We start from the raw sequence: 24,004 nt of genomic DNA, 5'->3' as shown, positions 1-24,004 counted from the left end.
AGTACAGTTTAAATGTGAAAGATGTTTATTTATAACCTTATAAGCTGTACAGTAAGGAACCATTACCATTATCAGTTCCGCAGAAGGATCATCTGACACTCATTTGATAGTCCCCTTTTTGTAAGCGTACATCATAGTAAGCAGAAAAAATATATAATTTTTTGATAAACACATTTGTGTATATATGGAAAAACAACACAATGACCTACTCTTATAGACTGGTTGAGAAGCCACAGTCAATCAGCAGAACACAGATGGTGTATTCCCACTTGTTCACCAAATGTTTCCCTTTTGACAATATTCCGATCTGTAAACAACATTATCAACAACACCACTAAGTTAACTATCTGTATCTTGTGCTGGCAATTAAAGTCACTTATAGATAATGTTCTTCAAAAATATTAGTAATATGTTAAGATATTTCATACGGCCAGCTCCTATGAGAGACCATAATCCCTTCGCCTTCTATATCCTTTGTTTTCTCAGTTAAGGTGTTAGCAGACAGGTGTGGCACATCAGTTCAGACCTTGAAGAACAGATCCCTCTCCTGACCTCCCCATCCTTCTTACCAAACCTCAAAATGTCTGTAGTGGTCATGTTGGGAGAAGGAAGGATAAGAGGTGGGGCAGGCAGGGGAACACCCCTCATTTTTGGAGGTATAACATTTGGCACCATACTCTTTGATTTATAGTCACTGAATTCCAATGCCACCTCTGATCTGTGTGTAATAGCATAGTCTCTACACCTCTGAGTTATGGTGTAATATTGCCCAGTAGGTCAGGGGTCAGGTATCCCTCTGGTGTAGGTGTAGGAAGGGGCAGCTTGGTTAGGACTGGCTGGGGTGCAGGTGGGGGGCTGGGCTTCAGAAGGAGGCTGTTCTGCCTGTCCACTCCCTCCACCATGGTGTAGACAGAGACAGGGGGCAGTGGGGAGACGGGAGAGGCAGGTGGGATGGGGGGAATTTCAGCCTCAAAGTACAGGCTCTGGTACTCCCCAAAGGGCTGTCCCTGCACAAGACTACTATCCTCTGTTCGAGCAGGCTGGCTGCCTCTCCCAGTGGGGAGTTTGGCACTCATCTTCCCAGCATCTAACTCTGTGGTGTAACCTCCCCCGTCAGCATTCACCACCAGCAGCTGAAACTCCTTCCTCGGCTTCTCTTTCTCCTTTCTCTCCTCAGCCTTCTCCTCTGCATTCTTCTCAACCTTGCTCTGCTCCTCAGGCATCAGCAGCACTTCGCCAGTGGGTCTCACCTCGCTCACTTGGGTGTAGAGGTCCTCCCTGCCAGGGACAGCCCAGAGAGTCTTCCCTGTGGTGGGGGTCTGGACTGGGGAGCTGGCCTCAGTGCTGGCACCAGAGGGCTCCAGGCTGGGGCTGGTGTTGGAGAGGAGGAGATGGAAGGGGAAGGCCTCTGGTTCAGGCAGATCAGGGTCACAGCAGCTGGCCCGGCCAGAGTCGTCATCTCCGAAGCCAATGGTGAGAGGGGGACAGTCTGAGGAGGGCGAGCGGTCCATCAAGCACTGTGTGTCCAGCTCAGTCAGCCTGTCGTTGGGCTCCTCCATGTCCAGCTCGATGAACTCCACCCAGGGGTCTTCACAGTACAGCTCTGGCCTCAGGTCAGGGTGGCCGCCCAGGATGGAGGTCAGCTCAGCCAACTTACCTTTCTATGGACAACGACAGATAATACCTCAGAGTTAGTTTAAAGGAGAAACATACATTTATTACAACCTCGCTGGTACTTCACATTGTCTCCCCGCTTTTTAAAATTGTGTCAAATTAATACCTTGAAGAGCTCAGGGTCGATTCCTTTGATTTTGGGACCAGGAATTGGAGGCAGGAGAATCATCATCAACCTTGAAGAAAGGTATAGGAATACTTATTAACAGGCACACATGTTGCATAAGACTTTATATTTATCTGAAGAGGTTGAACATATTATTTTAAGACAGAGTAACAGGCAACAGTAAATATCTTACTTCTGTTGCTGGGAATAGATGAGCAGTATTAGGATGACTGCTAAACCCAAGGCAGCAAAGACAAGCAGGACAGTAACTGGAAATCGGGACTCTGAGCACACATATATAGAAGGCAATTAATATGATTCAAAACAGAGACATCATATATGTTATAACATGTTACATTTTATATGACAGTATATAAAAACTATGCATGTCAGTACCTTTAGTGGGGATGTGTATGACTATGGAGTCGCTGAATTCCCCAAAGTTACGGGATGCCAGCGTCTTGCACCTCACCCTGACCTCGTGATCTGTGTTGGTGCGCAGCCCGTACAGCGATCGCTGCATCCCCTTCTCAAGGTCCACCTGGGGGGTGCAGTCAAAACAGAGAGGTTTCACACCAGTAAGTTGGTGAATAGCACCCACACAGCAGGCGAGACAACGTACACCTGCAGGTTTCATCCATATAAGGACCTGAATCAACAAAAGCAGTAGAGCCTCTTGTATGTCACTTTGGTAGATTACCCCCAAGATTAGAATCATGTTCCCTTGCATGGAGGGCGATAACGTGAAAGAGGGAGAATGAGAGAACAGAGTGGGAAAGAGGCTGTCTGTTCTAAATCACAATGTGGGAGAAGGAGGCATAAGACTTTTGATTATTAGGTACTTTTAAAATAATGCAGTAAAACTTGGTCATGTCAAAATTACATGGACAGCAGTCTTAGCAGGTCTGGCCAGATGAAGGTGTATATGAGCACTGAAAACTACATTTAGGAATCTATTCAATGTGTCGCTGAAGCGTTGCAGATTGCGTGATAGAAATGGTAAGGTCATTTACGATTTAGCTGACAATATACACTGTTTACCGTGAATGCAGTCTCCGCTAACGCGGGAATTTAAACCATGCTGTAATGCTGAACTTCCTCGATACGGATTGAATAAAGCCCAATGTAAAGATTCTGAAATTACACAATGGTGGGATCTGCAACAGTTTGACCAAAAGAGTCAGAGTCCTCATGGAAGGGTAATCAAATCAAAGTTAATTGGTTGCATACACAGATCTGCAGGTCTTCTGGCAGGTGCAGTGAAATGCTTGTGTTACTTTATCCATCAGTGCAGTAGAATGTCTCGCAAATGTATCATGCAGAATAGCCACCACTAGTCAGCTAACTGCTAGGGTGTAGACTCACCATCCTCCACAGTGTTGAATTGACCTCACGGTACTGCACCTCGTATTGTAGCGTCATCCAGCCCATCGACACGTCTGCAGAGTGTGGCGGCTCCCAGCTCACCATGATGTCAAAGTGGCTCCCGGTTAGACCCACATTCAGCAGGGTCCAGTTCAGCGCTATTGGAGGGTCTGGTTCCACTGGAAAACATTCGTAGGTTCATCACTTGAAATGCAGAATGGCACATACAAAATTCAATATATCTACACAACTAGGCAATATACTGTACACACACACACTGCATGACCAAAACTATGTGGACACCAGCTTGTCGAACATCTCATTCCAAAATCATGGGCATTAATATGGATTTGGTCCCCGCTTTGCAGCTATAACAGCCTCCACTCTTCTGGGAATGCTTTCCACTAGATGTTGGAACATTGCTGCAGGGACTTGCATCTATTCAGCCACAAGAGCATTAGTGAGGTCGGGCGATTAGGCCTGGCTCGCAGTCGGCGTTCCAATTCATCCCAAAGGTGTTTGATGGGGTTGAGGTCAGGGCTCTGTGCAGGCCAGTAAAGTTCTTCCACACCGATCTTGACAAACCATTCCTGTATGTACCTCGCTTTGTGCACGGGGGCATTGTCATGCTAAAACAGGAAAGGACCTACCCCAAACTGTTGCCACAAATTTGGAAGCACAGAATCGTCTAGAATGTCATCATATGCTGTAGAGTTAAGTTTTCCCTTCACTGGAACTAAGGGGCCTAGCCTGAACTATTATTCCTCCTCCACCAAACTTTACAGTTGGCACTATCCATTCGGGTAGGTAGCGTTCTTCTGGCATCCGCCAAACCCAGATTCGTCTGCTGGACAGCCAGATGGTGAAGCGTGATTCATCACTCCAGAGAATGCGTTTCCACTGCTCCAGAGTCCAATGGCAGCAAGCTTTACACCACTTCAGCCGACACCTGGGATTGCGCATGGTCATCTTAGGCCTGTGTGCAGCTGCTCGGCCATGGAAACCCATTTCACGAAGCTCCCAAAGAACAGTTATTGTGCTGACGTTGCTTCCAGAGGCAGTTTGGAACTCCGTAGTGAGTGTTGCAACCCGAGGACAGACAATTTTTACACGCTATGCACAGCGGTCCTGTTCTGTGAGCTTGTGTGGCCTACCACATCACGGCTGAGCCGTTGTTGGCCCTAGATGTTCCACTTCACAATAACAGCACAGCACTTACGGTTGACTGGGGCAGATCTAGCAGGGCAGAAATTTGATGAATTGACTTGTTGGAAAGGTGGCATCCTAGGACGTTGCCACGCTGAAAGTCACAAGTTCTTCAGTAAGGCCAATTTACTGCCAATGTTTGTCTATGGAGATTGCATGGCTGTGTGCTCGATTTCATATAGCTGTCAGCAACAGGTGTGTCTGAAATAGCCAAATCCACTAATCTGAAAGGGTGTCCACATACTTTTGTATAAATAGTGTGTACACACACACAAATCATTAAGAACACCTGCTCTTTCCATGATATAGGAAGCCAGGGGAATCCAGATGAAATCAATGATCCCTCATTGATGTCACTTGTTAAATCTACTTCAATTAGCGTAGATCATTAGTCACCAACCTTTTTTCTGAGTCAAGATCACTTTGAGTCAAAATGCCAGCCAAGATCTTAAGAATGGCGCCAGGGGATGTCTGCCGTTTTACGGGCTCCTAACCAACTGTGCTATTTTGTTCGTTTTTTTGCGTTGTTTGTAACCCATTTTGTACATAATGTTGCTGCTACCGTCTCTTATGACTGAAAATAACTTCTGGACATCAGAACAGCGATTGCTCACCTCGAACTGGACAAAGATTTTTTCTTTAACGAGTCCGACGCAAAGGATATACTGCTTTATTGGGAACAGGCCCAAATCCCCATCATTTGCGTGAAGAAAAGACTGAGAAAAAGGTCAGGCTTCCTTCTGGGAATTCATAGGCGAGTGAGTAAACCTCCACTACCATCCGTTCTATTGGCCAACGTGCAATCATTGGAAAAAGGGGATGATTTACGAGCAAGACTATCCTACCAACGGGACATTAAAAACTGTAATATCTTATGTTTCACAGAATTGTGGCTGAACAACGACACAGATAATAGAGCTGGCGGCATTTTCCATGCATCGGCAGGACAGAGAAGCTACGTCTGGTAAGACGAGGGCCAGGGGTGTCTGTCTATTTGTCAATAACAGCTGGTGCCCAATGTCTAATATTAAAGAAGTCTTGAGGTATAGCTAGCCGGAGGTAGAGTACCTTATGATAAGCTGTAGACCACACTATCTACCAAGAGAGTTCTCATCTATATTATTCGTAGCCGTCCATTTACCACCACAAACCGATGCTGGTACTAAGACCGCACTCAACCAGCTCTAAAAGGCCATAAGCAAACAAGAAAATGCTCATCCAGAAGCGGCTCTCCTAGTGGCCAGGGAACTTTAATGCAGGCAAACTTCAACCCTTTTTACCTAATTTCTACCAGCATGTCACGTGTGCAACCGGAAGGAGGGGGTACTCTAGACCACTTTTACTCAACACACAGAGATGCACACAAAGCTCTCCCTCACCCTCCATTTGGCAAATCTGACCATAATTCTATCCTCATTCCTGCTTACAAGCAAAAACTAAAGCAGGAAGTAACAGTGACTCGCTCAGTACAGAAGTGGTCAGATGTCGCGGATGCTACGCTACAGGAATGTTTTATTAGCCTGGAATACTGGAATATGTTCCGGGATTCATCCAAGGACATTGAGGAGTATACCACCTCAATCATCGTCTTCATCAAGAAGTGCATCAATGACGTTGCCCCCACAGTGACTGTACGTACTGTACATATCCCAACCAGAAGCCATGGATTACAGGCAACATACGCATCAAGCTTAAGGTTAGAGCTGCCACTTTCAAGGAGTGGGACACTAATCCAGACACTAATCAAACATACAAAGCGTCAATACAGGATTAAGACTGAATCCCACTACACCAGCTCTGACTCACGTCGGATGTGGCAGGGTTTAAAAACTATTATGGACTACAAAGGGAAACCCAGCCACGCGCTGCCCAGTGAGCCACCAGACGAGCTAAATGCATTTTATGCTCGCTTCGAGGCAAGCAACACTGAAGCATGCATTAGAGCACCAGCTGTTCGGACGACTGTGTGATAACGCTCTCGGTAGACAATGTGAGCAAGTTCTTTAAACAGGTCAACATTCACAAAGCCGTGGAGGCAGATGGATTACCAGGACACGTACTCATGCGCGGACCAACTGGCAAGTGTCTTCACTGACATTTTCAACCTCTCCCTGACCGAGTCTGTAATACCTACATGTTTCAAGCAGACCACCTTGTGCCCAAGGAAGCGAGGTAACCTGCCTAAATTACCACCATGGAACACTCACGTCGGTAGCCATGAAGTGCTTTGAAAGGCTGGTCAACAGAATCATGCCGGATACCCTAGACCCACTCCAATTCGCATACTGCTGCAACAGATCCACAGATGACTCAATTGCACTCCACACTGCCCTTTCCCACCTGGACAAAATGAACACCTATGTGAGAATGCTGTTCATTGACTACAGCTCAGCGTTCAACACCATCGTGCCCACAAAGCTCATCACTAAGCTAAGGACCCTGGGACTGAACACCCCCCTCTGCAACTGGATCCTGGACTTCTTGACGGGCTGCCACCAGGTGGTAAGGGTAGTTAACAACACGTCTGCCACACTGATCCTCAACACTGGGGCCCCTCAAGGGTATGTGCTTAGTCCCCACCTGTACTCCCTGTTCACCCACGACTGATTGGCCCAACACCATCATTAAGTTTGCTGATGACAACAGTGGTAGGCCTGATTACCAACAAGGATGAGACAGCCTATAGGGAGGTCAGAGACCTCGCAGTATGATGCCAGGACAACAACCTCTCCCTCAATGTGAGCAAGACAAAGGAGCTGATAGTGGACTACAGGAAAAGGTGGACCAAACAGGCACCCATTAACATCAATGTTGTTGTTCTTCTTGTTCTTCTTGACGCTGAAGATAGTTCTTAATGACTTTCGCTGCATGTTTGGGGTCGTTGTCATGCTGCAGAATACATTTGGGGCCAATCAGATGCCTCCCTGATGTTATTGCATGATGGTAAGTATCTGCCTGTACTTCTCAGCATTGAGGAAACCATTAATTCTAACCAAATCCCCAACTCCATCTGCAGAAACGCAGCCCCAAACTTGCAAGGAACCTCCACCATGCTTCACTGTTGCCTGCAGACACTCTTTCGTGTACCGCTCTCCAGCCCTTCGGCAAACAAACTGCCTTCTGCTACAGCCAAATATTTCACATGTTGACTCCTCAGTCCAGAGCACATGCTGCCATTTTTCTACACCCCAGTTCCTGTGTTTTCGTGCATAGTTGAGTTTCTTGGCCTTGTTTCCACGTCAGAGGTATGGATTTTTGGCCGCAAGTCTTCCATGAAGGCCACTTCTGACCAGAGTTCTCCAGACAGTAGATGTGTGTACCAGGGTCCCACTGTTTTCTGCAATTTCTGAGCTGATGGCACTGCTGGACATCTTCCAATTGCGAAGGGAAGTAACCATAATGTGTCTTTCATTTGATGCAGTAAGTTTCCTTGGTCGACCACTGCGTCTACGGTCCTCAACGTTGCCTGTTTCTTTGTGCTTCTTCAAAAGAGCTTGGACAGCACATCTGGAAACCCCTGTATGCCTTGAAATATCTGCCTGGAAGAGACCTTGCTGATGCAGTATAACTACCTTGTGTCTTGTTGCTGTGCTCAGTCTTGCCAAGGTGTATGACTTGACAGTAAACTGTCTTCAGCAACCTCACCTTGTTAGCTGAGTTTGGCTGTTCCTCACCCAGTTTTATTCCTCCTACATAGCTGTTTCTGTTAATGATTGTGTTTCAACCTATATATTGAATTGATGATCAATAGCACCTGTTTGGTAAAATTGTTTAATCATACACCTGACTATATGCCTACAAAATCCCTGACTTTGTGCAAGTGTACCTAGAAGAATTGATGCTGTTTTGAAGGCAAAGGGTGGTCACACCAAATATGGATTTGATTTAGACTTTTCTTCTGTTCACTCACTTTGCATTTAGTCAGTTAATTGATAAATATAATCTATTAACATGTCTATTTTTGAAAGTATTCTTACTTTACAGCATTTATTCACACCTGCCTAAAACTTTTGCACAGTACTGTACATACACACACTACCGTTCAAAAAGTTTTAGAACACCTACTCATTCAAGGGTTTTTCTTTATTTTTTAAAATGTTTGACATTGTAGAATAATAGTGAAGACAAACTATGAAATAACATATATGGAATCATGTAGTAACCAAAAAAGTGTTAAACAAATCAAAAACAATTTTATATTTGAGACTTCAAATAGCCACCCTTTGCCTTGATGACAGCTTTACACACTCTTGGCATTCTCTCAACCAGCTTCATGAGGTAGTCACCTGGAATGCAATTAAATTAACAGGTGTGCCTTGTTAAAAGTTCAATTGTGGAATTTATTACCTTCTCAATGCGTTTGAGCCAATCAGTTGTGTTGTGACAAGGTAGGGGGGCCTACAGAAGACAGCCCTATTTGGTAAAAGACCAAGTCCATTTTATGGCAAGAACACCTCATAAGCAAAGAAAAACAACAGTCCGACATGAAGGTCAGTCATTGCGGACCATCAAGCCCTATGATGAAACCGGTTCTCATGGTTCTCAACTGGTTCTCACCGCAACAGGAATGGAAGACCCAGAGTTACCTCTGCTGCAGAGGATAAGTTCATTAGAGTTACCAGCCTCAGAAATTGCAGCCCAAATAAATGCTTGAGAGAATGCCAAGAGTGTGCAAAGCTGTCATCAAGGCAAAGGGTGGCTATTTGAAGTCTCAAATATAAAATAGTTTTTGATTAACTTTTTTGTTTACTACATGATTCCACATGATTCCAAATGTGTTATTTCATAGTTTTGATGTCTCCACTATTATTCTACAATGTAGAAAATTTGTAAAAATAAAGCAAAACGCTTGAACGAGTAGGTGTTCTAAAATTTGACCGGTAGAGAGTGTGTGTGTATTATATATATACACACACACACACACCACACACACACACACACACAGTACCAGTCAAACATTTTAGAACACCTACTCATTCAAGGGTTTTTCTTTATTTAGTCTATTTTCTCCATTGTAGAATAATAGTGATATATAAAATTCAGTATTTCAAAATGTCACTTTTTAAATTCAGGCTGTAACGCAACAAAATGTGGAAAAAGTCAAGGGGTGTGAATACTTTCTGAAAGCGCTGTATAGGTAACTATGGTTTAGGAGGTCAGAGGTCAGGCTCACCGATGTCTTCCACAGTGAAGATGACCTCATCATAGAGATTATCCTGATCTCCAGAGCGGAGTTGGACACTGTAGGTCATCCAGACCTTTGTGTAGCTTTCATTGAAGAAGCACTCGTCTATCCCGTCAGCCATGTAGTTAGGACACTCACTCCACTCTTTGGGAGATATGCTGCAGGCATGGGGAGACAACATGGGGGGTTTAATACTGTGCTGATTGCTAGAAAGACTAACATCATGCACCTGACATGTAGTTAAGAGGGAGACTCACATTATGCTAATAACTACAATAACTTTCACAAGAAAAATGATTTGGCTCTCATCAGTGAACAAAACTCTTCTTTCTCTCACTTCTTGTTATTGATGTAGTAGAACATCCGCAGGTCTCTGGGTTCTGTGAGGTTCTGGAATGTTCCGACATTCCATCTGCAGCGGAACGTGTTCATGTCATGGGAGACACAGCCAGTGATCTGGGGGCGGATCTGGGGCAGGGCTGAGAGGGAGAGCGTGAGAAAGAGAGAGGTGAGCACACACAGTCTATAAGGCTTGCAAACAGTCAAAACTCTAACTTAAACATGAACTTTGCACCCATTTTCAATTATCCTAAAATGACACACACCCAGTCAAGTTGAACTACGCCCGATGCTGTATATAGAGACCATTTACAGTGCTGAGCTGCTCTTCATGTGTAAGACAAACAGAGCTTAACATCTCATCTGAGTGGCATAGCCACAGGGCGGACAGCTGCGTTTTCCTGGAAGTATCCGTAGACCTTCAAATTGTCAGCCAGACTATACTGCCCACAGGACTTTCGGGTAAATCCTCTCCGTTACCGGTTCTCAGAACTATATAGTACAAGGTGTGAAACCTCCACTCACAGTAATGGACACTACTGTTTAGATATCTTCTGTTTCTGCAGGAAATGACAACGGACAATTAAATTGCTAATTAAATTGCTCAATTGGAATGATTTTCTCAGAAGCCAATTACTCCCTCTACACATGAACACGCTGTAATGTTGCTTATCTTGTTACCTTCTGCTCATTGAGATAAAAGGAACCAAGAAATAAGCTGTAGGAATGGTAAATTATCATTCTATCTTGTTTATGACAGGTAAGTGCTGTCCTGGTCTGTCTGTGCTATATTAAATGATTATACTAATGTGTCCTCTGGGAGAGGGGAGCTTAAGGTAAACACTCGTCTGTTCACAGCCCTGAGGAGGGACTTAAGTACCATCTCCCATAATGACACTGGGAAGAGCTGTCAGTCTGCCACAACACAGATGAGTGGGACAGCACAACAGCTGATTGAAGGGCCCTGGCGCCTAGGGAGATGGCAGCTTCAACGGTGTATTGCTCTTCTGAGGAGTGATGCATACCACTGGCTTGGTTAGCAGCTCAACAAGGGGGGAAGGGGGCACAAAGGTTAAAAATAACCTGTTTACCAGATCCTTTCCTACCAGGAACTCCCTTAGAATTAAGAGGAAAAATCTATCCAACACCTGGCAACGCTCAAGGGTTTCATACTAGGTACATTTCCTGTGACTTATTGGGATTCAGGGACTAGTGGTGTGTGTGTGTGTGCGGGCGTGCATCTGTGTGTGCTATGCAGAAATTGAGACTACATCCAGTCCCCATTTTGACTTACCCAATATTTTCTGAATGTAAATGTGCACGTGTAAATATATATGTGAGTACTTGTGAATGTTCTTGAATGTGGACGTGAGTGCTGTTTGATTAGTGTTCGCCAAGTTCAGGTCGCTAGTTTTCACAGAAGCAAAGGTGCGCAGCAGATATCACTGGCTCCAACAAAACGTTGAAGCTCTAACTTCAAAAGACACTTTCCAAGAAAACATACACTTTTGAGTTCCAGTTATTCTAGTATTTCCAGTCGCTGGAAGGTGAACTCTTTTCCATTACAACCCGTTTACCCTGACATCCCTGAGGTGCAGAGTACATTTAATTGCCTTTAATAACGATACAAAACGTACTCATTTATCTCGTAAAATCTCTCACATTAGGACTGAAATGTCAAAACATTCATCATGACTAATCAAAGGAAAGAGAGCGTTGTGTTTGATCGGCTGCTGTCAAATAGGAGGTATGGAGGGAGGAAATGTCTATTTTAATCAAGGGGCTTCTAAATGCACATGTACCTTTTAATGTAACTCCCTGTAGAGTACACATGCAAGGAGTGCTAGAACTGGATGATGTATAGAGGAAAATTAACTATTATCTCTCTCCAATGTCACTGATATATCCCATATACACATTTACTATTATACAGATGAAAGGGATGGTGCTATTGCCTTAAACTCTACAAATGAAAAACCCTTCCGGGTCTGTTCTTTTCCCCCACCTTCAATCGCTCAAAAGCACTTTTTGTTTAACTCTGTGAAACATGGCTGGGCTGTTTTTTTTAGAACAGGGAGCTCCGTCCTCCGCTTTAGGAACATGCCGACTTAACGCAGAAGCTAGAATGACATAGTTATCTGAGAAAATGTATGTGTTACTTTCGTCCCGGTTCTCCCCTACACACCAGGGGGTATCATCATACTGTAACTGCCTGGCACACAGTTAAACAACTCTCAGAGGACTAGATCACAGATATACAGTATGGATGATTTCATTACACACTCTGGTTTAAATGTTACATAAATAATTGAATATAGCAGTTATTTGTGAAAACGCAATATGTTTTATGATAATGCTATGGCACTGTGTTTAGTGTATTATACAGACTAATATAATCTGTTAGAACATGTTCTTTAAATAAGCATGCACGTATGGGCACATAGTGTTGCACGGGGCACGCTGCACATTGAGTGCTTTCCAGGAACTGGATTCCCAGGAATTCTGAAGGGGGCAGTGTGGGAGCAGTGAGTAGTGCACTGTGGGAAACGGTTTAGATATTCAGAGGCCCCCTTCATTCAAGAGTGTTGAATGAACAAAGTTTGAGTGCAGGAAGTTTTATTCCTAGGTGGTTCAGGCCTTTATGATGAAGTCACACTTTCATAAGTGTTCTTTCATGTTACGTAACATTATACACTTTATATTAGAGCTCTTTAGCGATGACTGATTGAGTAGAGGCTTTCACTCTACCATGAGTCTGTTTTGTCTCAGATTTGTATAGGCTTTGACAGTGTTGCTTCGACAAAGTTCCTCTGTTTTCAGTAAGTGTTACTTCACTCTGTCAGAATAGTTGAAAGAATTTAAGATCCCAGACAAAAATATAATTGACACATTTTTTTCTGAGAATCAGCAGTACTCCATCCTAAGAGGTTATTGTCTGAGATAAATGGGTGGGAGGTGCAGGAGGTAGAGACACAAACAGAAAGAAAAGCTTTTTAAGCCAAGGTTTTACCTCTCAGTGCTTTAAAGCTGTTCAATTGAAGGAGAATACCTTGGTTGCAGCTACTGCTTTAAAGTGCCCACATAAGTACAATATATAACAGATGTCCTTCACTAAAGCTTTCCTCTACCATAAATGGGAAAATGGAACATTGCACAAGTAATTCACTTTCATTTCTTGAACAAAACAGAACAGGTAAATGCTTGCTGTATATTTATTTTAGATGCACATTTATTTTTGGATACTATCATGAATTACTCTCTCACGTTAGGACTGAAAAGTCCAAACATTCATCATGACTTTGATTAAAGGGAAAGAGAGGGTTGTGTTTGTTCAGCTGCTAGGTAATAGTAGGGACGGAGATAGGAAATGTCTGTTTTAATGCGGAGGGGGACGAAGCGCGTTCCCCTGACAGCCAAGGCAGCTGATTGAAGAAGCTTGAACAAGCTTGAACATGTAACTCTAAATAACCACTGGCCTCCATGTTCTTCGGGAGGCCATTTATTAAATACATCACGCCAAATGAGGAAAAACAACATTGAGAGGTTGTTAAGGTTCCAAACATGTCACTTTCTTAACCCATCTAGTGACTAAATGACAGCATAGATTTCAAGTATCATGCTAGCTAGTCTTGGGTGTTAGCCTGGGAGAAGTTACATGAGAAAGTGGTGGGACGAAAGTAACAATGTTAACTGAGGAACCTGGAATAAAATAGAATAAACCGTTTAAGCACAGTTCATATTGCTTTTATAATGTCAGCAAGATATCAACAAGTGACAATGTTTGAACATTACATGACATTAGAATTATGCCTTAATAAATTGACTTGATGGATCCGCTTCTCACAAGCTTTAAATCAACAAGTTAGTGGTTAAAAATATATACATATATTTATGATTATGTGGGTCAATTACCTTGTGTCAAGCCATGGAAATGTGATAAGCATGATGAGTTTGCCATTTGTGAAGAAAATAAAAATGTTTTATTCTATCAAGACATGAGGAGTGCACATGACAAGGATAGCTGGAGCACACATTGGTAGGGCTATGCATGAATAGTAATTAAAATGGTGAAACACATCTCTTTCTACATTCCCATTAAAGTGAGATTAGGAAATTATGGTTAATACAACTATTATGTGATTAATTTTAGCCTGATTAATATTGTACGTCAAAATATTGTGATTGCGCAACATTGAGATGTTGACGCAAGGTCCATTTTCATACACTTCTAACCTTTAACATGAATTATTCAAATCGACACATGAAATGATGTCTGATAGTACATTTGTTGAAAGTAATGAGCATTACAAACCAGAAACATGGGGATAAGACAGATATTGTGCACTTTTTACAAGCTGTCACTTCCACCCCAAGGCTGTGTTACTCTCGCCCCGCTGGCAGTTACGAAAGTAACATTGCAGTAGTTCTGGTCTTGGTCTATTTAATTTCAACTAATTTACCCTAGAGACAAAACAGTTGCTTATGGTAGAGGACATATATACTGTAAGTTGTTCGTCATAAAATATGGTGTCTCTAGCTTTATCGATCTCTAAGTAATTAGGGAAAAAACTAAAAGTGTTACATTCATCCCGGTTCTCCCCTATGTATATAATACTACATAGTGTACATACAAGACTGTCCTTACTACAAATTATACATGCATAGGAAGTACTTGACTTCTAGGAATCTGATAGGTCTGTATTGATCGTCCAGTGAAAGGAAAGCCCCTCTGGTTTGGTCTGGTTCATCATTAATCAAAGGTACCTTGTTCAGAAGTTGGCGGCTCCTGCGATACAACTGTTAGGATGAGGAGAAGGCAGATTAAGAGAATGTGGGAGGTTGCCATGCTGTTCATCCCTAGAAAAACATGAGAGAAGAGTTAGTCATTTTACTGTGTTAACCCCACTGAACATCACCCTTAAGCTGGCCTGCTGCCATTAAGTAGGGTTTGCTTACAAACCGAAACATACAGTATAAGTCCAGAGTCTGGTACTGTGATCCCCACCATTGCCTGTGTATTGTATATGTATTCATAGTAGCTTATCTATTCTTCTAGGTCTCAACATATCATTCGCTGCATTTGAGCCCATTGTCCCCTGTCTAAATATTATGTTACATTCTTGAAGTTTGAACTCTGAGCTTCCATGAAACAGACTGCTCTCCCACTATACACAGAGTATACACAGCATTTAAGAACACCTGCTCTTTCAATGACAGACTGACCAGGTAAAAGCTATAATTCCTTATTGATGTCACTTGTTCTATCCACTTCAATCAGTGTAGATGAAGGGGAGGAGACAGGCTAAATAAGGATTTTAAGATTTGAGACATGGATTGTGTATGTGTGCCATTCAGAGGGTGAATGGGCAAGAAAATACTTAAGTGCCTTTGAACAGGGTATGGTAGTAGATGCCATTTTTCCACAGTCAACAGTTTCCTGTGTGTATCAAGAATGGTCCACCACCCAAAGGACATCCATCCAACTTGACAAAACTGTGGGAATCATTGGAGTCAACATGGGCCAGCATCCCTGTCGAAAGCTTTCGACACCTTGTAGTGTCCATGCCCCATCGAAATGAGGCTGTTTTGAAGGCAAAAGTTGTTCCTACTGTTTGGAAAACTCAGTGTATATAGTAACTGGACACTCCAAGGGAGATCCGAAAAAGAAAACTAGGTTTTTTTTTTCTTCGTGATATCCAATTGGTAGGTACGATCTTGTCTCATCGCTGCAACTCACCAACGTGCTCGGGAGAGGCTATTGTCGAGTCATGCGTCCTCTGAAACATGACCCGCCAAGCCGCGCTGCTTCTTAACACCTGCTCGCTTAACCCGGAAGCCAGACGCATCAATGTGTAGGAGGAAAAAACATTCAACTGATGACTGAAGTTAGGAGTTTCTAGAGCACGTTTAGTCAAGAAAAGCCCCCTGGCCAAAGCGGACGACGCTGGGCCAATTGTGGGCCGCCCTAAGTGACTCCCGGCCAGCTGTGACACAGCCTGGGATTGAACCCCAGTCTGTAGTGACGCCTTAGCACTTCGATGCAGTGCCTTAGCCCGCTGCCCCACGCGGGAAGCCACAAGATGGCGCCGACAGAGATGGTCGCATCGCTTCGAGTCCTTAGGAAACTATGCAGTATTTCGTTTTTTATGTACTATTTCTTACATTGTTACCCCAGGAAATCTTAAGTCTTATTACGTACAGCCGGGAAGAACTATTGGATATAAAAGCGATGTCAATTTACCAACATTACGACCAGGAATACGACTTTCCTGAAGCAGATCCTCTGTTTGGACCACCACCCAGGACAACGGATCTAATCCCAGAAGCCGACCCAAAACAACGGTGGGGCAGAAGGAGCGGCCTCCTGGTCAGGCTCTGTAGACGTGCACATTGCCCACCGCTCCCGAGTATACTACTCGCCAATGTCCAGTCTCTTGACAACAAGCTAGATGAAATTCGAGCAAGTGTTGCCTTCCAGAGAGACATCAGAGATTGTAACATCCTCTGTTTCACGGAAACATGGCTCTCTCGGGATATGTTGTCAGAATCGGTTCAGCCACCGGGCTTCTCCATGCAGCGCGCAGACAGAGAAACACCTCTCTGGGAAGAGGAAAGGCGGGGGTGTATGCTTTATGATTAACGACTCATGGTCTAATCATAACATACAGGAACTCAAGTCCTTCTGCTCACCCGACCTAAAATTCCTTACAATCAAATGCCGGCCATATTACCAACCAAGAGAATTCTCGTCAGTTATCATCACAGCTGTGTACATTCCCCCTCAAGCAGACACCAGGACGGCCCTCAAGGAACTTCACTGGACTATATGTAAACTGGAAACCATATATCCTGAGGATGCATTTATTGTAGCTGGGGATTTTAACAATGCAAATTTGAGAACAAGGCTACCTAAATTTTACCAGCATACTGATTGTAGTACTTGCCGGGGTAATACACGCGATCACTTCCGCTAACTTCCGCGATGCATACAAAGCCCTCCCCGCCCTCCCTTCGGCAAATCCGACCATGACGCCATCTTGCTCCTACCGTCTTATAGGCAGAAACTCAAACAGGATGTACCAGTGACTAGAACCACTCAACGCTGGTCTGACCAATCTGAATCCACGCTTCAAGATTGTTTTGATCATGCGGACTGGGATATGTTCCGGTCAGGTTGGTGAAGAAGGCACAACAGCACCTCTTCAACCTTAGGAGGCTGAGGAAATTTGGCTTGTCACCCAAAACCCTGACAAACTTTTACAGATGCACAATTGAGAGTATCCTGTCGGTCTGCATCACCCCCTGGTAAGGCAACTGCACCGCCCACAACTGCAAGGCTCTCCAGAGGTTTGTGCGGTCTGCACAACGCATTACTGGGGGCAAACTACCTGCCCTCCATGACACCTACAGCACCCAATGTCACAGAAAGGCCAAAATGTTAATCAAGGACAACAGCCACCCGAGCCACTGCCTGTTCACACCGCTACCACCCAGAAGGTGAGATCAGTACAGGTGCATCAAAGCTGGGACCGAGAGACTGAAAAACAGCTTCAATCTGAAGGCCATCAGACTGCTAAACAGCCATCACTAACTCAGAGAGGCTGCTGCCTACATTGAGACCCAATCACTGGCCACATTAATAAATGGATCACTAGTCACTTTAAACCAGGGCTCTCCAACCCTGTTCCTGGAGAGCTACTCTCCTGTAGTTTTTCCGCTCCAACCCCAGTTTTAACTAACCTGATTCAGCTTATCAACCAGGTAATTATTAGTATCAGGTGCGCTTGATTAGGGTTAAAGTGAAAATCTACAGGACGGTAGCTCTACAGGATCAGGGTTGGAGAGCCTTGCTTTAAACAATGGCACTTTAAACGATGCCACTTAAATAATGTTTACATATCTTACATTTACTCATATCATATGTATATACTGTATTTATACCATCTATTGCACCTTGCCTATGCCGCTCGGCCATCGCTCATCCATATATTTATATGTACATATTCTCATTCACCCCTTTAGATTTGTGTGTATTAGCTAGTTGTTGGGGAATTGGCAGATTACTTGTTAGATATTACTGCACTGTCGGATTTAGAAGCACAAGCATTTCGCTACACTCGTATTCAAATCTGCTAACCATGTGTATGTGACCACAAATTTTATTTGATAAACTATAGCTGTGTTTGAATACACATACTAATTCAATTTCAATTTTATTTTATATAGCCCTTCGTACATCAGCTAATATCTCGAAGTGCTGTACAGACACCCAGCCTAAAACCCCAAACAGCTAGTAATGCAGGTGTAGAAGCACTAACCATACTATTTGTGATGTAAATTGAGTGTGTAGTATGCTTATTGGTCATAGTTAGGGTCAGGGTAGCCTAGAGGTTATAGAGCGTTGGGCTAGTAACCGAAAGGTTGCAAGTTCAAATTCCTGAGCTGACAAGGTAGAAATCTGTAGTTCTGCCCCTGAACAAGGCAGTTAACCCACTAGGCCGTCACTGAAAATAAGAATTTGTTCTTAACTGACTTGCCTAGTTAAATAAAGGTAAAATAAAAATAGTATGGATATAGTATGCCAAAAGTTCCTGGATGTTGTCCTACATTCACCAAAATACGAAGTATACAAGCAGTGGGCACGATTTCCGCGCTTTTAGGGCACATAATGCAATGGCTGTGGCTTCACAACATTTTCTGATTTTAAGAAAATGGCGGAAAAGATGCAGCCAAAAACGACGTGAGTGAATACAAATTGCTTTAATCTTCTTAATAGGGGGCGCCATTTCCACTTTGGGAAAAAATAGTGCCCAAATTAAACAGCCTTGTACTCTGTTCTAGATCATATGATATGCATATTATTATTACTATTGGATAGAAAACACTCTGAAGTTTCTAAAACTGTTTGAATTATATCTGTGAGTAAAACAGAACTCATTTGGCAGGCAAAGTTCCAAACAAGAAGTGAAAATTCTGAAATGGGTCTCTGTGACAGGCCTCGCCTATTCAATTGCCTTGTATTTATGGATATGTATGCACTTCATACGCCTTCCACTAGATGTCAACAGGCAGTAGAACGTTGAATGAGGTGTCTAGCCTGATGTGGGACCGAATGAGAGCTTTTGGAGTGACAGGTCAGCCATATTGGCAGTATTTTGCTGCGCACTAGGGTTTGTCACATCGTTTTCTGCAATGCGTTAGGTAGACACGAAGAAATGCTCCGTCTGGGACGTTATTGGATCTATTTCTGAAAAACATACTAAAGATGGATTATCAACTGAGTTTGACCAGTTTATTCGACTATTATTATGACTTTTTGAATTTTTCGTTCATGCGTAAAATCTTCATGGACACTTGAGCTCCACCATGCTAACCAAAGTTGCTAATTCGACAGAAGAAATGGACATTCTAAAACAAAACAACGATTTATTGTGGAACAAGGATTCATGGGACTGCATTCTGATGAAAGTTCAACAAAGGTAAGAGAATATTTATGATGTTATTTCGTATTTTTGTTGAATATGTTGACTCCAACATGGCGGAGAATGGCTGAGCGCTGTCTCAGATTATTGCATGCTGTGCTTTTTACTAAAGTTATTTTTTTAAATCTAACACAGCAGTTGCATTAAGAACCAGTGTATCTTTATTTATTTGCCCAACATGTATTTTTCAGCAAAGTTTATGATGAGTTTTTCTGTTAGATTATGTGACTCTCTAAAATTTCTCCGCACAATTTGGAGTATTTTGGCGCCATGTTCACAATGTAAACCCAGGATTTGTAGCTATAAATATGCACATTTTCGAACAAAACATAAATGTATTGTATAACATGATGTTATAAGACTGTCATCTGATGAAGTTGTTCAAAGGTTAGTGATTCATTTTATCTCTATTTGTGGGTTTTGTGAAAGCTATCTTTGCGGTGAAAAAATGGCAGTGTGCCTAACATAAATATATGTTGTGTTTTCGCTGTAAAACATTTTAAAAATCGGACATGTTGGCTGGATTCACAAGATGTTTATCTTTCATTTGCTGTATTGGACTTGTGATTTCATGAAATTATATTATATTCCCTGTGGCGCTAGGCTAGGCTATGCTATGCTAGTCAGCGTTTCTGATGAGGAGGATCCCAGATCCGGGAGGGTGGGTCGGTATGTATTTTATGACAAATGTTAAGAAAATGTTGAGCAATGTAATAAAGTAATTACTTTTAAAATAAATTAAGTTACACTTTATGTTAATTTGTTAGCTATGCCACAGTCGCCAGCCTTACGAACAGCATAGCATAGTATTACAGCAGTTGCTTGTATGTACCGGTAACGTTAGTTGGCTATTAATACATCAAACTTGCCAGTATATTAACTATATGCTATCCAACATTTATTGACTTGATTATTCACATCATTCTTAGCGGTATAGGTGTTGTGCATTCTCAATCGACATTGTTACTACAATGAAGTCATAAGATGTCTAGCTAGTATTTGTTATGCTAACAAACTAGCAAGAAGTTGCAAACCAACAGCATAAACTTCCGGTAGACAGGTGAAGCACTAGTACACTCAACTGAAAGGATACTGTTTGTTTATAGTATACTAAAATGAACTAGTTGTATACAGTATGTTAGTATATTGGTATTCGAACACAGTTTAGGTATTTTAAATGTACCCTTTGCTAAGCCCCGCCCCCCTTGGTTACTGTTGCAACCTCAGATAACATTTTCCCGGAATGACCAATTCCCCATTCAACCACTGGAGAAATCCCTTCACAATGATCTCAAAAACGGTGTGACTAATAAACAATTAAATTAAACACAACTACCCATGGCTGATCAAGACACTCTTGGGTATCTTGTGGTAAGAAACTATTGGGTATCTTGTGGTGGACTGTCATTACAATTGCTTCACGGGAACCTGGTTAAAATCTGTAACATTAGTGTAGCTAGCTGAATGGCTCTGAAGTCAAAGTCAGCATGCAGTCAAGGCCAAACTGTTTTATAGCCCTCACTGGCTTTCATGGGATTTAAACATGAACTTGTCGGAGGTGTCGAACTCGAGACAGTTGCTATCCATTGGGAGTGCTGCGGTTGGTTGCAGAAACATTTAGGCACCGGGCTAAGCGAAGGGGCAATTGCACACGCCTATCTGATGTCACGGACAACGAGTGACTCAGTAGTGTGAGCGCTGTCCACAATTCCTGGTTTTCCTGGGGGGTATTGAGTTTGACCGTTCGGTCGCGTTACGAAACATGACAAAGTCAACAGTCCATTGCTGAACATGACATTCAAGATCTGCAGCCAACAACTCTGGGCTGGGTTGTGTCCAGCACTTGTTTGTGAAATCAAACCATCCTACATCCTGGCCCGATTCAATTTATTTCCCCCGCTCTATGGAAAATATAGGCGTTCTTCTTAAACAACAATCCTCTCATTTTTCTTCAATCACTATTGCTGTATGCCAACCAAAACATATCAGTCTTAAAAAAAACTACCGCAGAGTGTAAAATGTTAATCTTAAACGACAAACAGATTTGTATGTGTTTGTTTTTACTGAAAGCTGATCTGAGAAAAACAGGATTCGATCGAGGGGGAGAGGATATGGGAGGGGCGTGGGGAAGGAAAGGAGAATGAGGCACTAACACAATGGTCTAAATAGTGTACATATTTTAGGTGTGGTGTACTAAGACACTTCTTGTTGTTGTCTTCCTGTTTTATATACTAACAGTAGAAACTCAAGAAGTAATATGTTTTAATATTGTAAATGCCTATCCATAAAAATACAAAAAATATGTTTAATAATTTAGCATTCACTCTTATCCAGAGGGCCTCACAGTAGTGAGTATATACATTTTTGTACTTCTTCCCATACTGGTCCCACTTGGGAATCAAACCCACAACCCTGACGTTGAACTACATCATCACGCTCAGACTTTTATTCGCAACAAGTCAGTTTGGTAGAAACCCCTAATACATGCTACACAAAATTACCTGTCGTGTGAACTAATGGTAAATATAACTCCCTTCATGGTGACAATAAGCAGAAATTAAAATTGGATGCGTTTATTTTCTGTATTCATCAACAGACAGTGTGAGCCATTGCATGCTGTACTCTCTCCTCAAAAGTCCTGATACTCATTATTTACTTTGGCAGTGCCAACTCTTCTTGGGAGGCCGCAACATGTGTTATTTTATTTCGTTTGGTGTAGGCTACAATTATGAATACAAAACGTGACTTGTCATTGCTTCGCCTATTTACTTTTTTGCACACATTTTACATGTAGGTCTACAGGATTTAGACTTTGGAATAATTGAATTGACCAATTCATAGGCTAATTACATTGAGAGATTGTTTTGAAATTGAGCCATTTGGCTTTAAATTAACAGAACGTGCACATATGCAGTAGATATTGTATATAGCCTACCGCGAAGAACAAAATAGTATCATCTTAACAGTAGGATAGGCCTAGTAGACCAGGGTTTCCCAAACTCGGTCCTGGGGCCCTCCGGGTGCACGTTATGTTTTTTTGCCCTGTAACTACACAGCTGATTCAAATGATCAAAGCTTGAAGATGAGTTGGTTATTTGAATCAGCTGTGTAGTTCTATGGCAGATATGGTTGAGAAATCCCTGTACTAGCCCAGTTAGCAATGAACAATTGGGAGGCCGGTATCTACTCACCGTATAAGCAAGTTGTAAATCGCTGTTGGTGTCTTCAATACTTGATGAAGCGGAACACTCGTCTCAACCACGGACCGCAATCTGCTAGACCACCACCAAAAACGGTCACGCCTTGGTGGAAAAAATCCCCAAACTCAACATTTAAACGTTACCATATTCCAAAAATGACATATTGTAGCAAGACTCATAGCTTTCTCTATCTCGTACACTCTTCCCCTTGATTCAATTCTGTCAATCTGTGGCTGGGCGCTCTGCGTGCGTTACTGCTGCCATTAAGGGGATTCGATTAATCTGGCCGGGTAAGCGTTTCACCGGGTGAAAGTAAATTGCATTCGTTCGTGAGCCAGGTGTCCAGTTGAAAGCAGACGAAATCGGTTAAAAACAAAAGGGATGTGGGCCTAAAACATAAGTGATATAGGCCTAATTGATCACGTGCAGTAATGAGTAGGATTCTGTGTTTTCACATGCAAAAGTGAATGCTTTTGATAAAAACGTCCCCCAATGAAAAGTAGTTTGAAAATTCAAACACAGATGTATGTTTCTGGACGATGCACCATGCTGCCTTGTTGACAACACAACCGAGCTATGCAGATTAGGCTAGTGTTCGATTTGAGAAGGGGTTGCCTCCCTCACCATGTTTTCCGGTTCAAATCACGAGTCCATGACCAGATTAATAAATTTGCAAAGGCAAATTGACAACCATATAAATATATATATCAATGGCAGCCATTGCTAGTGTACCCATTAGTTTAACAGTCAAATTGCCAGCTAAAGAGGTTCCAAAACCCTTCTATGGATTATATGTCTATGGCCACAACAAGCTGTTCTATATTTGGCCCGCATGCTGCCCAAATTGTGGCTCTGCCGACTGTAGGAATACAGTATCTGCTTGTGTTATTATTATTATTTTTTCACCTTTATTTAACCAGGTAGGCAAGTTGAGAACAAGTTCTCATTTACAACTGCGACCTGGCCAAGATAAAGCAAAGCAGTTCGACACATATAACAACACAGAGTTACACATGGAGTAAACAAACATACAGTCAATAATACAGTAGAAAAATAAGTCTATATACAATGTGAGCAAATGAGGTGAGATAAGGGAAGTAAAGGCAATAAATAGGCCATGGTGGAGAAGTAAATACAATATAGCAATTAAAACACTGGAATGGTAGATTTGACATTATACCACAGCTATGTTTTTTTTTTTTTTTTTTAGAAGCTATTGATAATCTGTGGGGGGAAAATGCTCTCTGGTGTATTTTGAACATTGTGAGCAGGCTCCTGTGGTTGGTGGTTGCAGTAAAATAATATATATTTTTACTTTAGCCTGTATTTTTTTTCCGACTACGGCTCCCTACAAGATCCTACAAGATCCTGCAATAATTCGGTCCATAAACCCGGTGCCCCGCGGCTCAGCATAATCGAATCCACCACTCTGTGGCATCGTGAAAGC

General features: G+C 42.6%; 1 protein-coding gene across 1 annotated transcript; it reads right to left on the bottom strand.

The window, feature by feature from the left end:
- Positions 1–7: 7 nt before the first annotated feature.
- LOC139551774 (growth hormone receptor-like) lies at positions 8–22,845 on the bottom strand. The gene is made up of 9 exons (XM_071363109.1): positions 22,549–22,845; positions 14,640–14,732; positions 9,874–10,015; positions 9,525–9,694; positions 3,146–3,324; positions 2,177–2,321; positions 1,974–2,064; positions 1,781–1,850; positions 8–1,661 (listed from the first exon to the last, which is right to left on the bottom strand). Exons 2-9 carry the CDS (start codon positions 14,728–14,730, stop codon positions 753–755), a joined length of 1,797 nt encoding a protein of 598 aa, XP_071219210.1. The 5' UTR covers positions 14,731–14,732; positions 22,549–22,845; the 3' UTR covers positions 8–752.
- Positions 22,846–24,004: the final 1,159 nt, after the last annotated feature.

The sequence above is a fragment of the Salvelinus alpinus genome, chromosome 24, assembly GCF_045679555.1.
Source record: "Salvelinus alpinus chromosome 24, SLU_Salpinus.1, whole genome shotgun sequence".
Taxonomy (NCBI): Eukaryota; Metazoa; Chordata; class Actinopteri; order Salmoniformes; family Salmonidae; genus Salvelinus; species Salvelinus alpinus.
The sequence above is the reverse complement of the archived record's forward strand: the minus strand, read 5'-3'. Positions and strand labels throughout refer to the sequence as shown.

What these genes read in the sequence shown, in the direction of transcription:
- LOC139551774 (XM_071363109.1), bottom strand. Translation starts at nt 14,730, where the DNA reads ATGAACAGCATGGCAACCTCCCACATTCTCTTAATCTGCCTTCTCCTC. An exon ending in GCCGCCAACTTCTGAACAAG is followed by an intron (nt 10,016 to 14,639) that starts GTACCTTTGATT and finishes TCTCCCTCTCAG; the next exon opens with CCCTGCCCCAGATCCGCCCC. An exon ending in TACTACATCAATAACAAGAA is followed by an intron (nt 9,695 to 9,873) that starts GTGAGAGAAAGA and finishes CCATGCCTGCAG; the next exon opens with CATATCTCCCAAAGAGTGGA.